Below are 13,920 nucleotides of genomic sequence, written 5' to 3'. Positions count from 1 at the left end.
TATATATATATATATATATACAGCCTGACAATAGTTTAAAATGGCTAATATCAAAAAGAAAAAAATGACACATATTGGCAAGGATGTAAAGAAAAGAGAATCCTTGACACTGTGAGAATGTAAATTGATGCAGCCACTACAGAAAATAGTATGAAGATTCCTTTAAAAAATTAAAAATAGAAATATATGATCTAGCAGTCCATCTTCTGGGTATAGACCCAAAGGAAATGAAATCATTATCTCAAAGAGATATCTATTACTCCCATGTTCATTTCATCACTATTCATACCCAAGATATGGAAACACCTAAGTGCCCATCAGTGGATGAATGGATAAAGAAGATGAAGTGTGTGTTATATGTGTTATGTGGGTACCAGAGTCTTAGGGAGTGGGTGAAATATGTGAAGCATATCAAAAGGTACAGACTTCCTGTTATACAATAGATAAGTTATGGGATGTAACATATAACATGGTGACAAAATTGACAATACTGTATTGCATATTTGAAAATTGCTATAAAGTAGATCTTAAAATCCCAAGAAAAAAAATTTTTGTTAACTATGTGGTAACAGATGTTGACTTATTAAGGTAACCATTTTCCAATATATATAAATACCAAATCATTATATTGTACAACTAAAATTAATATTCTATGTCCATTATACCTAAATAATAAAAAAAAGAAAAACACAGGAAAAAATTAACACAGGTAGAAGAGCTGTCTTTCGTCTCCTCATTCTTTGAATGTTTTTTTCCTTTAAATTGACTTCCTGTCATTAAAAATAATTTATTACCACTACATTAACACTTTTTTTTTAAGCTACCAAATTCACTTGGTAAGCCCAGTGATATATATTCTAAAACAGATTTTCACAAATGTTTCACATGGATGGCTTTCTTGCTTATAAATGGAAACATAAGTCCCATTGCAGGTTAAGAGAGCTCTCCAATAACTTGGGGTGGGAGCATGACAAACACGTCAAATTAGAACTGTGTCTAGGGGCGCCTGGGTGGCTCAGTCGGTTAAGCATCTGACTTCGGCTCAGGTCATGCTCTCATGGTCTGTGGGTTTGTGCCCCATGTCAGGCTCTGGTTGACAGCTGAGAGCATGGAGCCTGCTTCGGATTCTGTGTCTCTCTCCCAGCCCCTCCCTTGCTCGTGCTCTGTCTCTCTGTATCTCACAAGAATAAATAAATGTTTTAAATTTAATAATTTATTGTCAAATTGGTTTCCATATAACACCCAGTGCTTCTCCCCACAAGTGCCCCCCACCATGACCATCACTCCCTTCCCTCCTCCCCTTCCCCCTTCAGTCCATGGTTCATTTTCAGTATTCAATAGTCTCTCATAATTTGTGTCCCTCACTCTCAAAAATTTAAAAGAAAGAACTATTTCTACTTGGATATTTTGGCTCTGCCATCTGTGACTTGTGCATTATTGGGCCCAGTACACCTCTAGGCCAAAAACAAAACAAAAACCAGGCAATTTATTGATTTTCATGAAAATATGGACTTTATATATGAACATCAGTGAGCTATTGGTATAAGATCTTGTGCATCTGAGGCATTAATACACTTAACTTTTGCCTCCTTGTTTCTTTATCTTAAAAGTATATTTTTGAGAATTGTTTTCCTTTATAACATTTAAACCAGTACTAGAATAAACTAAGATTTTAGTTTTTCTAACCAGTTGGTGAGCCAACAAATTTCTGTAGTTTGTTCTTCCCTCTTTTAAGAGTTGCATGATTCTGACACCATATTCTGGTTTGTAAAAAATCTGTTTGGTATCTACAGAGACAAACTGGAGAAACATGGTGGAAACTTCAGATGGACTAGAAACATCAGAAAATGAGAGAGAGGTTTCCTCTAAGCATAGCACATCTGAAAAGCCCAGTAAACTTCAGTTTGACACACCTCCTGTGGGTAAGCAGCCGTCATCACTGGCTGCAGGTGGTACTACCTCAGCTACAAGCCCTGGGAAACCAACAGTGAGTGACAAAGAGGAAGTGAAGCCGGACGACCTGGAGTGGGCCTCCCAGCAGAGTACAGAGACAGGTTCTTTGGATGGCAGCTGCCGAGATCTTTTGAATTCCTCCATCACCAGCACCACCAGCACTCTTGTACCTGGCATGCTCGAAGAAGAGGATGATGAAGATGAGGAGGAGGAGGAAGATTATACTCATGAACCCATATCTGTAGAAGTACAGCTCAATAGTAGAATTGAGTCTTGGGTGTCTGAGACCCAGAGAACAATGGAGACTCTTCAGCTTGGAAAAACCCTTAATGGTTCTGAGGAAGACAATGCAGAGCAAAGTGGAGAAGAGGAAGCAGAGGCGCCTGAAGTGCTAGAACCAGGGATGGACGGTGAGGCCTGGACTGCTGACCACCAAGCAGGTCAGGAGCAGCAGAAGCCTAGTGGCTGCAGCTCACTGAACACCGAGCCCTCTGATCTTAATTATACGCCTCCAAGTCTGTAACTCAGGAAACGTCACTTGTCTGTCTCCGACTGTGTAAGGGTTTCAGGCATTATCTTTTATGCTTCATCTCAATATTTTGCACTGTCCAGTATTTAATATATGTATTTAATTTCTGACAGATATTTTTGTAGCTGCCTTTTACTTTATTATAATCTGTAGCTTAGTTTTTAATTAGCAACTATGTATCTTTCTAAGAGCTGTGTGGAATTTCAGAATAGTTTGAGCTTATTTTGTTATGGAAAATAATGATTAAAAATAGAAGACAACTAGGTTTTTAAGAAAAGTAAATTTAAAATGCCTCTTTTGAGTCATTTTGAAAGTTAAAGATCAAGATTCTAAGGCTAGGAGCAGTTACCAGTGTTTGCTTCAAGACTATGCCTCCTTCGCTCTGATCAGAAGTTGTTTGGGCTTCTTTAAAAAAGAATTGGAGGTAGATTTGGAAAACTGAAGGGGAAAAAAAAGGCAGAGGGTAACTAAGTCCACAAGTGTTTTGTGTTAAAAATTGGTATAACTTTTCTTTGGTTCACAGATGTTTATTTCAGAATAAATCAATTACAGTCGATGATCATTGTAATTGATTAAAGTTGGGATGGGCTAAAGCAGACCCTCCAATACTTAGGCTAGCGAGGAGCTACCATGATACATGAGAGCTGGCCTTACTTGTGGGAATTGATAGATGTTGTCTTTAATAATGAAAAGTCACCCACTATAGGACCTTCCAGGTTCCGTCACTTATTTACTTCTTTCTTACCTCAGGAATGCTCTTGTACATACTCGTATCTACATCAAGTTAGGCAGATTATGGCAGATGAATAACTGTAACTGATTCTATGACTGTAGCACTTACGTGTAAACTATTCCAAAACAAAGTCTTATATTGGTGTGTTCTCTTGCATGCTTCTGATTTGGGACCCTCTAGATTTGCTGTCTGGATTTAATTAGGTATCCAAACTTGTCCTGAGTGAAAAGCCATTTCACCTTTTTAAAAAAAAATACATATTTTATCTAGCCCTGAGCACCTGCCATTTAACACCGGCCGTAGTTACTGATAGGAGGTCAGGGAAAGGAACTTCACACAACTTCTAACATATATCCTGATAATCAAGCCTTGGAAAAGGAAGTTTTGAAGAAGAGAGAAAGTTGTTCTAATTGTGCTGAAACTAGAAGATAATTTAGAGGACACATATCTAGGCAGGTATTAATTCTTGATCACTATTACTTATCTCTGCCCTTCTCAAAGAATGTGTATATCTGCTTGGGAGAATTTAAACTTATTGAGCTAAACGTTTTATTTGCTGGTCAATCACCTGGTAGTGACCTCTACAAGTTTATGTAATGTTGAGAGAATTACAGATGACCTATTTTTCTCTCTTCCCTCCATCCTCATCCCCCATCCCCAGCTTCCAGCTGACCCCCCCCCCACACACACACACACGTACGTGTGCACACACAAGCTCACAGGCGCCAGCTTTACGCTTAGCAGCTCCCACAAGCAGGCACACAACTGAGGAGGGAGGGGTATTTTCCCTGCTCTGATTTCATGGGGTAGGGTTTTGCCTCACAGAGGCAGGAGAGGAGAATTGGGCAGGTTTTCTACTGAACTCATTGGGACTGCACTAGTTTTGGTGTTTTTTAATGCTGGCATTTAATACTAGAGAGATCAGATTCTTGGGTGATGATTTGGTATTTGTGCATTGTGAAAGTTTAGGAGCATTGCTGTATAGAAAATGTCAGTCTGTCAACTTTATTAGTGTGCTAAAAGGGGACATAATTGTACTGTCCTGTCTAAACTGTTCTCCAGTATAGACTCCTTAGGCACATAGTTAGTTCTTAAAGGAACACAGCATGTAAGGAATGAAGCCTCTGAAATAGTAATCATGGACGTAGACGTGGCAGATCTTACTGTGTCTACACATTTGGAATTGTTAGTTGGTTTAAAGAAATGATAGAGATTTTGAACTACTGACAATCTTAAAAGTGAATTTAAAACCTTTCATACTTTTTATTGTGTCAATTTCCTTTGCTTGGTGTCAGTGATTCAGATGACTCTTGATCTTGAGATATTGGCTTTTCAAAGGTTTCTTATATTTTATATCTCTTCTGAATGAGAATTGTCCTTTTACATTTTTGACATTTGTATCAAAAGAGAAGTTGAGGAAATCTCCAGAACACCGGTAACTTTTAAATTTACTATAGACTTCAGAAGTGTTTGTTCAGTGTTCGATAAACGCGCTTGCATGTGCAGGGTCTTCTGCCAGCGGACCCAAGGGACCACAGCCTTTTTTATACAGGACAGGTCACCTCTAGAGGACCACCCAAAATTTATTAAAGGAGATGCTACTCTGTCGAAAGTATGCTTAAATAAGTATTAATAATGTCTTTATCATTTGTTTCCTTTAGATAAATTCTGAAATTTGTATATTCTATACAGGAGGAGGTCTGAAAATAGGAAAGTGGCGTTTTTTTTGTTTTTCAGTTTTTGTTTGGAACTGGGAGTGGGTGCCTCTTCGGAGAGTAAGAGTAGGGTTCATTATCACAAGAAATGAAAACCATAGTGATTTTTTTTCTTAGTGTGTAGAGGTTGTTTTATGGCAATAATTAATATTAGATTTCTACTTCAGTATATAAGTATATGAATTATAATATGAATTGCACTCCCAGATCTAGATTTCTGCTTCAGTAGGATTGTTTGCTGTGAAGATTACTTCTCAAAAGACAAATGTTCACACTAGCTTAATTTTTGGTTTAAATATGTTTGTAAATGATGTAATATATTTCTTTTGACTAAACATGGGAAAAATAATGTGTGTTATACATTGAAAAGTTTTTAAAGGCTTTGATTGGAGGTCATTTTTGCAGAGAGGTATTTTATATGCTTCCAGTATTTGGAAAAGAATTAGTCAAAAGGAATTCACATAGTTTAAGTATTGAAAAATTAATATTCAAATAATGTACTTGTCCAATTTCTTATTAAGCTGGGGGAGGTGGGTGGGTTGGGTATCATAATGTACAAATGAGTAGTGAACTCTGTATTCATTTTTCAACTCTTTAACATGAAACTGTTAAATCTTAACACATTGTTACTTTAATATATGTATAAAAAAGTATTACTGTTTGTAAAGCTGCTGTTTGCTTTAAAAAAACAACAAACCTGTCATTTAAGTGTTTCCTGTATGTTGTGCCAACAAGTTAGAACATTAACTTATTCCATTTAAAAACGTAATCATTTTTTGCTTTTAAAATTTTTCTGTGACATAATTTATTTAAAGACATCTTCCTCCTCCTTTGCCCCTTCCAGCTTTTATACACATCACAGAATCAGCCAAACTGTTTACCTAATCTGGAATCCAAATCTTAATTAATGATAAAAATTTAAATTTTGTTGGCACAACACACCTTAAAAGTATTTGTGTTATTTTGTAATTTAATTTCTAAATATACCACATGAGTTTATAATTTAATGTCTTAATTGTAATGCTCTAATAAAAAATAGCAAAATTAGTGAATTATAACATAAAAGGATTTTCATCTTGTTCTTTTGTTTGTAGGTTGTTATATCACATTTTAGGGGTAATAACAGCTTTTTTGCACTATGTAAATACTAGTGGAGATTCTTCTGTAACTAATAAAATGATTATTGAAATGTAGTCTGTCATTTCAGAATAGGCACTTAAGGAATTCATGACTTGCCCAACATACAGGATAGAGAAAAAAAGACTCGTAAAATTGCTTAGTGCCCTCATGGGTTTGCCAAAGAAGGTTGTAGAATCTGCAGGAGGAAGTTATTAGTAAAAATTTCCATTTGGGAGGGTCGGTGTAAACTGTGCCACGAGCCAAGGTGTCTATAGAGACCATCCTGGTGTTGAGAAATCCTACAAATTTTTTCTCCTTTTTATCCTGATTACTCTGTGCCCAGTACTTTCTAAGCCATTTCCCAGTATTAACTCATTGAATGTTCCCTATAGCCATGTGAGGAAATGCTATTTTTCACTTTGTAAATTTTGAAGCCATCATGGAGATAATAACTTGTCCGAGATCCCACAGCTGGTAAACAGCAGAACTGGAATTCAGACCCATTTCATGTTGAAGGCTGTGCTTTTACTCACTATGCTTTGTTGTTCCTTAGCACAAAATGCTCAGAGTTGCAAACCAAACAGTGTTTCCCTCACCTTTGTCAGGTGTCTTCTGGAATATGAAATGTGCCTGGCCTGAACTGATTTTCTCAGAGACTTATTGAGTCACCTGATCACTTCCCGAGAGTGGTCCCTTGTCACTCTGTCATCATGAAATGTATGGAATCTGAAGTGTAGACTCATCTGTTAGAAAACAGGATCACTAATTTTCATAATGAAATGGATTTTTGCTGATCACAAAGAGAAAGGAGGGGGAAGGCTCATCGATTGTATCAGAATATTTGCTTTTTTAGACCATCATTTGTATCATTCCCAATTATTTTTTTTTCCTAACAGCAATCAGTTTTTCTTTAACTGACCAGAAGAGGGTGTGCATGGCACCTGAAAAGTCAAAGGCTACCCAGTAAAACTAATAATTGTTTAAAATGGGGAGAGAAGGAAGAGAAGTATCCTGAACAGTGGGCCTGCCATAAAGAGTACTTAGTTCTAAGGCTACCCTCAGAACTCCAGAATCCTACATTTCATTTTAGGAAGAGAACATGGTCAAGACATTTAGCTCATGGGATCAGCTGTTGGGTCTTTTGACATTTCTAAATTATCTTGGCAATTCAATTAATATTTTAGTTCACAGAATTCTTTTGATGTTACATGTGTGAAATAACGTATGTGGCTAATTGCATAATAGTCATCAATGGCAGCCTCGTGGAATATAGGGCCAAAGCATGCTCTGTTAGAGCTTTCACAGTGCAGGGTTTGGAAAGAGGGGAACTGTTTCAGTTCTAGACCAAGTCTCCATCCCTGTGTTTCTCCTTACTCCACTCCCCATTACAGTGACATTTATTCTTGCAGAAATTGATTGGATAACTGTGGCTACAAGTCAGCTACCTGTATCCAAGGTTTCAGTCTGGAAGCAGGGTTGGAGCAAGGAAGATACTGTGTTGCATGAACATGCATCGTGTTCTTTGTTCTTTGTTTTAGTACTGAGGAACCAAAGACAGGGTGGAATTGTGTGTTGGTGAGCTATGTATGGATTGGAGCTTGGAGTGGTATAGTTTTTCTTTTTTAGGAATGAGTGCTTCCTTGTCTTGAAGGTGTCAAAGCTTGGTCACGGCCTTGAATTACTTAGAGGGAACAGGTAATAACCACAGCCTTACAGTGGGACTCTGATTTCAGGCTGTGTTGATTGCACCCTTCTTTACTTGGAGAACAGAGCTGTGAGGAAAGGTAGTACCTCTTTAGGCATGTACGGCTTCCCTAGGTTGTCTCTGCTTCTCGGTCTTCTCTGTTCACCTCAGCTGGAGCACTTGCATTATGTTGCAAACACTCAGCTCAAGAATAGGATAATGAATTGATATTTAAGCAATTTTCTTGCCTCTGGTTAAAGATAAATGAGAGAAAAGTTTGAAAATTATTGGTTTCTCAATTACAGAAATGTCAGAGGTCATCATCCCTGTCAGTTCTTGCTTTCCCTTTCCTAGAACCAGTGTTGCAAGGCAAATGGTGAGTTTCTCACAAATGTACCTTCATAAGCCTCAGAGGAGTCGAAGACTACCCTATCCAAAACTGTAACCTCTTCATCACTTTCTTCCTCAAACCCGCTTTTATTTTTTATTCCATTTACATTTACTACATTTCAACTTTCTATAGATTTTATTCATCTTGCTCCCCTACTAAGCTCTGTGTGGACAGGACCTTTAGATTATTTTCTTGCTTTATTCTCAGTGCCTAGTACAATGCCTGGCACAAAGCACTCTGTAAATCTCTGCTGAATGCATAAATGAAGGCTGAAGTAAGTAAATCAGCATTGGCAATGCAGTCATGCTCTGAAGCAATTACACTCCTACATACTGACTTGTAACTACTCCTATTTTTTTTTTTTTACATTGGTTTAGAGTTTTGGGTTGGAGGAAAAACTAACCCGAATCCCAAATAGAAAAGCCTCACCCTGTAATAGCAGGCTCCTTGAGTAACTCTGTATTTAATGTCCCTATATTGCTTATAGCTGAAAACGTGGTAAATTTAGTGACTACAATTTCCATATAAAGGGAAGTGATAGGTATATGAGACATTTATTTCTATGAGATTAACCAGGAAGGGGGCAAAAATGCACAAGCAACTTCCAGTGTATCTCTAAGTTTTATTTTTAAGCCCTGTGATCAGGACATGAGAATGTGGAATATTATTCTTTATACCTTATATGCTTGTGATACGAGAATAACCAAAAGAAAAGGCCAAATAAAGGCAGCCATTTTCTGTTCTGTAAATGACTTTTCAAACTTGGCACCAAATCTGACTTCAGTATCTTAACAAAGAAAATTAGTCATAGATATGCAACTAGAAGTCATGCTTAAACCCATATCTTGATTGATGTATCAAAGAGTTACAATTTGTTAGATAGCCAGTAGCTTCAGATTTTATCCTCTTTCCATGGTCTCCCTTCATCCTTCACCTGGCCTAACCCTCCCCCCAGAATAAGAAATACATCTCACACCTGTGCCTCTCCCATCTGCTCTCTGGTTGGAGCAAGGTGCTTTAATCTTCATAGGAATATTGAAGATTGTGTTGGCAACCCACTTATCTGGTTTCCTTAGCAACCAGAACACAGTGTTTAAAGTGATAGCATCCCTTGCTCAGAATAGAAATTGAGTAAGCCTGATCATGATGCCCTGGACTGCTTTACCTCTTCAAAGACTCTTCTTCCTCTGTCTATTCATGGTAGCCAGCCTTTAAAAGGATAACTACCTGGAACATAATCAGAAAAAAAGCTCTGGACCTATGTATATACCCCCACTTCACCCTTGTCAGTTACAGTGACCCTTCTCTCCAACCTGGAAATACTGAGCAACCTGTCTCTTTTAATTCAAGAATTTAAGATTTTTTTTTCATGTCCTTGTAACTTTTGCAGCAATTTATGTATGCTGCCACCAATTTCCATGAAATCTGAACAGGAATCAAGATGATGAAGTTGCCTAGGCATTTAAGAAAAGCACAAAGAAAAAAAGAACTTTTAAAGGAAATTGCTATTAAAGAACTATGCTAGGTGTCTATTGTTGTGTCTGCTTAGTATGTCCCTTCTTTAGGGAATGGCTCCACATGCACCATCTTCCACCCTCACCAGGTATATAATCTCTTACTGCAACAGCAGCGGACATTTAACTGATGCTTAGACCATTGGTTGGTCTGGGAATCTTAAAATAGTTAATCTACACTAAGCCAACTGCTCTCTTACTTGAGATTTTTGGATTTGGGTTTAAAGGTGGCTTAATGGTTTTGGGTGCTTAGGTTTTAAGATTAGAATCGCCAACTTGCCATTGGTGGCAATGAAGAAGTAAAGTTTGGGCCAAGTAGTGTTGAACGAGTTTCCTTGCTGTTAGGCATTTTTTTTTAATTTATTTTTAAGTAGTTTATTGTCAAATTGGTTTCCATACAACACCCAGGGTTCTTCCCAAGTGCCCTCCTCCATCACCACCACCTCTTTTCCCCCCCTCCCTCTCCCCCTTTCAATCCTTAGTTCAATTTCAGTATTCAATAGTCTCTCAAGTTTTGCGTCCCTCTCTCTCCCCAACTCTCTTTTCCTCTTCCCCTCCCCCTGGTCCTCCATTAGGTCTCTCCTGTTCTCCTGTTAGACCTATGAGTGCAAACATATGGTATCCGTCTTTCTCTGCTGTTAAGCATTTTAGAACCTTCAATATCCTAATGCATTTTGACTCTCCATGAGAGGAAAGATTTATTATTTATCAGGCAGCATTTCCCCCAAAGTGCTGTACCATGGAGCACGGAGTTCTCCAAAACTTGGCCCCACAGTACTTTCTCTGCAAAAGCAATGCACATCTTGGGGATATAGTTTTTCATGTAACATCCATCAAAATCTGTTGCACAGACTGTGACGTTTCCATGAGGCTGGAAACACTAGGGTTGTCTGGACTGCTCTAACTTAGAAGTTCGCAACCTGGAGTGATTTCTCCCTGGGGAACATTTGGAAACACTTTTGATTGTCACAACTGGAGAGAGTGATCGTGGCATCTACTAGTTCAAGACCAAAGATGCTGGTAATCATCTTATGATGCATAGGGCAGCACCCCACAGCAAAGGATTATCTGGCCAAAAATGTCAATAATGCAGAGATTGAGAACCTGTACTAACTCGATGTCAGGATGCTGGATTAGTCCTGCATGGGTTCAGGGCCCCGCATCCGTTAGCATGCACTCACACACTGCATTCAAATGCTCTTGACCTCTGTTTCTGGCACCTGTTTAGACATTCTCTAATGTTCCAGAGTAGACTCAGCCAGACTCATCCAGATCTTCTGGATAAAACAGGCCTTCCCCACCCCCCTCACTTCCTGGGGAAGAGGATAAGGAGAATTCACCCACAGCTTCTGATCACATGCCAGTGCCTCCTCCCACATATCCCACTTATGTTCTCCCATCACATGAGGGGGTGTGCGGGGAGCAAAAGGGCAGGGAGGTACCTCTGGAAGGGGCTGCTGGGCAAACACTCCAAGAAAAGCATGAATCAAGTGCTAACAGAAGGCTGCAGAATGAGCTGGTCTGGTCCTGACTGCACGATCGACTCAGGCAAGACTGGCAAAGATGATGCTTTATACATTTATACACCACTGAGAAATGGGCTACAGCTGCCTGCCCTGGTGAGCCACAACCCTGAGGCAGACACATTGAAGCCCCTGCCTCTTACGTCAGCCACTTCTCAGGAACAGCTGCCCAGAACCACGGCCCTCGGCAGGATCACTGGACAGAGGCTTGGGAATGCCTGAGTAGCCTGTGTGTTCCTTGGCGGGAGGACTGAGCACAAAGTCCCTACCTACAAAGGATTCCCTCGCTTCTTAAAGACATCATCACATCCTTGTTTGCCTGAGGAGTGAGGGGTTCGCCAGATATGGATGGGACTTAATTTTAAAACCCAACATCAGTCCCAGGTAACCTGGGGAGAGTTGGTCACCCTACTGTTCAAACACCTAGGGAGACTTATTAAGTCATGAAATGGGGACCTTTATTATATTTTAATTGAATTGATTGATCACTGCAGATTATGTGCCCATGATTGTTAGGTGCTGTGGCAGAGATGGAAGATGTTTATGCAGTTCCACCTCACACATGTTTGAAAACATATAAACCATTTGCTTAGGACTCAGAACATTTTCCCAAAGGAACCATGTTACGTGCTGCTAGCACTTCCACACTAAACCCCACAGCCCTTAAATATAAGTCATATGGGAGTTGAAATGATAGAGACATCCCCACAACTCTGGGAAACAGTGCTGTTGCAAATGTCGAGATTCAGCTGCATGGATTGGATACTGCTATTGTGACCTCCCCTTGTTTCTAGGCTAAAGTGTAAAAAGCTCAGCACAATTGGTGTACAGTCACAATTTCCTGGCCCCTCCTATTAACACATGTAAGTGAACATATCACACACACACGCGCACGAGCGTGGGCTGTTTCTTACCCAGAGGCCTACCCCAGACGGACAGTGTGAGACTCTAGGTTTCCTTGTTGTCAAGCAAGTGGCACTTTCCCCTGCTGCGGTGTTCATGTGTCAGGATAGATAGACAGCTTCCTGTGTATGACCTCCAGATGCTGATGACAGGGATGAGGAAACAGCAGATGCCTCTGAGAGACACAGGCCTGGCCGCATGTAGGGAAGGACAACGTGGGCTGAACCCAAGGCAGTTTCTAGGACATAGGATCTTTGGTACAGAGAGAACCAAAGAGACGATTCAGCTCAATCCTGTCTTTTACAGAGAGATGACAGGCCCAGGGAGGTGAAGAGACCTGCCCAAGGTCACTTAGACTTTTGGATTGGAGACTTCCCAATCCCCAGGCTCTTGCCTCTCCATCTTGTGCCTCGGAGACTAGAAAATCCTCTGGAGTTCTCTCCCATCCCAGTTCTAACTTTTGAAAACCAGATTCTGTACGGAAAGCTTTGTTATCTGGCCAAGAAAGCTGGGCTCGCTGCATTGGAGTCACGGATTGCCAAACTCTGCTACCCACTGACACCACAGATGCGGCAACTCCCCCTCCACCTGGAATCTTCCCCCAAGCCAGCAGAAGACAGCAACAGGGCAGCACCACCAACCACCAGCGACTCCTTCCATCTTCTCCTTATTTACCCCCACTGGTCGGAGAAGGGCTGCCTTGCTCCTGGCCGTCTTCTCCTCTCTGTATTTACTCTTATACAGAGCAATGAGGCCACTCCCTGTTAGGTGTGTTACGGTGAGAGAAGGAATAACAAATGCTTTGCTGAGGGACTTCATTCTGGTGCAGTTGGATTCATTCTTCCAAGAATTTAAACCTCTTTTTTCTAACCCGGAAATGCCAATTATCTCTGATAAGGCCATGCTGTTTTTTATGAGGTCCTCGGGCTTCCAGAGCGAGTGGATGTGCTCTGGGTGTACGACTACGATATATTAGTGCATTGCACACGCAGGGTGGTATACACCTTGCAAAATGCTTTTGTGTTGATCTCAGTTGACCCTGTGGGGGAGGTAGGGCAGCTATGCCTAGACCCATTTTATGGATGAAGAAACTGAAAATAATTTTGATTATTTCATGCACATACCAGCCCTTTATGTATGTCTGTAAATAATATATATGTGTACATGTATAAATGCGCATGTGTGTAAAATACATGAGTTTTATTTATGTATTATGTATCTATGTATTTTCCATGTCTGCATGTGGGGTTGTCTCCCATAAGGATGAATATGCTCCTGTGGCTGGGGGAGGGCAGTGTATCTTACAGGTAAGCACACGCTGCCGCAAATCGGGCAGATTAAGGGCCGAGCTGGCACTGATCACATGCATGTTCCATTACCTTTCTGAGCTTCAGATTTCTCATCTGACAAATGAGCACCATAACTCCGAACACGTAAGGGAGGCAGTGCCCGTCACGTGTGTAGCACCTAACACACGTGTTCAGTAAGCAGTGGCTGCTTCCTCTGTGCCTGCTGTGTGTCAGATGCTGTGCGAGGTGAAAGGAAAAGGAGGTGAGTGAGGCAAGGTGCTGGCCATTAACCTGCTTATGAGTCCAACTAGGAGAAGGAGCCCTAAGCAAACAAACCACGGGGCCTCAGAAAGGGCAGGAAGCGATTTATGTAGAGGCTAAGAGCACTGGGATTCAGACGGTCTGGGCTTCAAATCCCATCTTGTGCTCAACATCACTCAGCATCAGGGAAACACAAATCAAAACCACACTGAGATACCACCTCACGGCAGTCAGAGTGGCTAAAATGAACAAATCAAGAGACTATAGATGCTGGCGAGGGTGTGGAGAGACGGGCACCCTCCTACA

At 40.4% G+C, this 13,920-nt stretch overlaps 1 protein-coding gene and 1 long non-coding RNA gene across 2 annotated transcripts in view; one reads left to right on the top strand and one right to left on the bottom strand.

Moving 5' to 3' along the window:
• The window catches only part of SECISBP2L (SECIS binding protein 2 like), a 65,730-nt gene extending 59,607 nt beyond the window's left edge, over window positions 1–6,123 (top strand). The window contains exon 18 of the mRNA XM_029951418.1: window positions 1,794–6,123. Coding sequence (XP_029807278.1) covers window positions 1,794–2,476 — 683 coding nt within the window. The 3' untranslated portion in view covers window positions 2,477–6,123. The remainder of the gene's footprint in view (window positions 1–1,793) is intronic.
• LOC115301504 overlaps window positions 1–9,151 on the bottom strand; it is a 33,933-nt gene extending 24,782 nt beyond the window's left edge. Inside the window, exons 1-2 of the long non-coding RNA XR_003913140.1 lie at window positions 9,101–9,151; window positions 7,841–7,983 (exon numbers count right to left, since the gene is read on the bottom strand). This is a non-coding gene — a long non-coding RNA (uncharacterized LOC115301504). The remainder of the gene's footprint in view (window positions 1–7,840; window positions 7,984–9,100) is intronic.
• Between the last annotated feature and the right edge of the window lie 4,769 nt (window positions 9,152–13,920).

This window comes from Suricata suricatta, chromosome 9 (genome assembly GCF_006229205.1).
Source record: "Suricata suricatta isolate VVHF042 chromosome 9, meerkat_22Aug2017_6uvM2_HiC, whole genome shotgun sequence".
Lineage (NCBI taxonomy): Eukaryota > Metazoa > Chordata > Mammalia > Carnivora > Herpestidae > Suricata > Suricata suricatta.
Note: the sequence above shows the minus strand (reverse complement) of the source record. Positions and strands in the feature narration are given on the sequence as shown.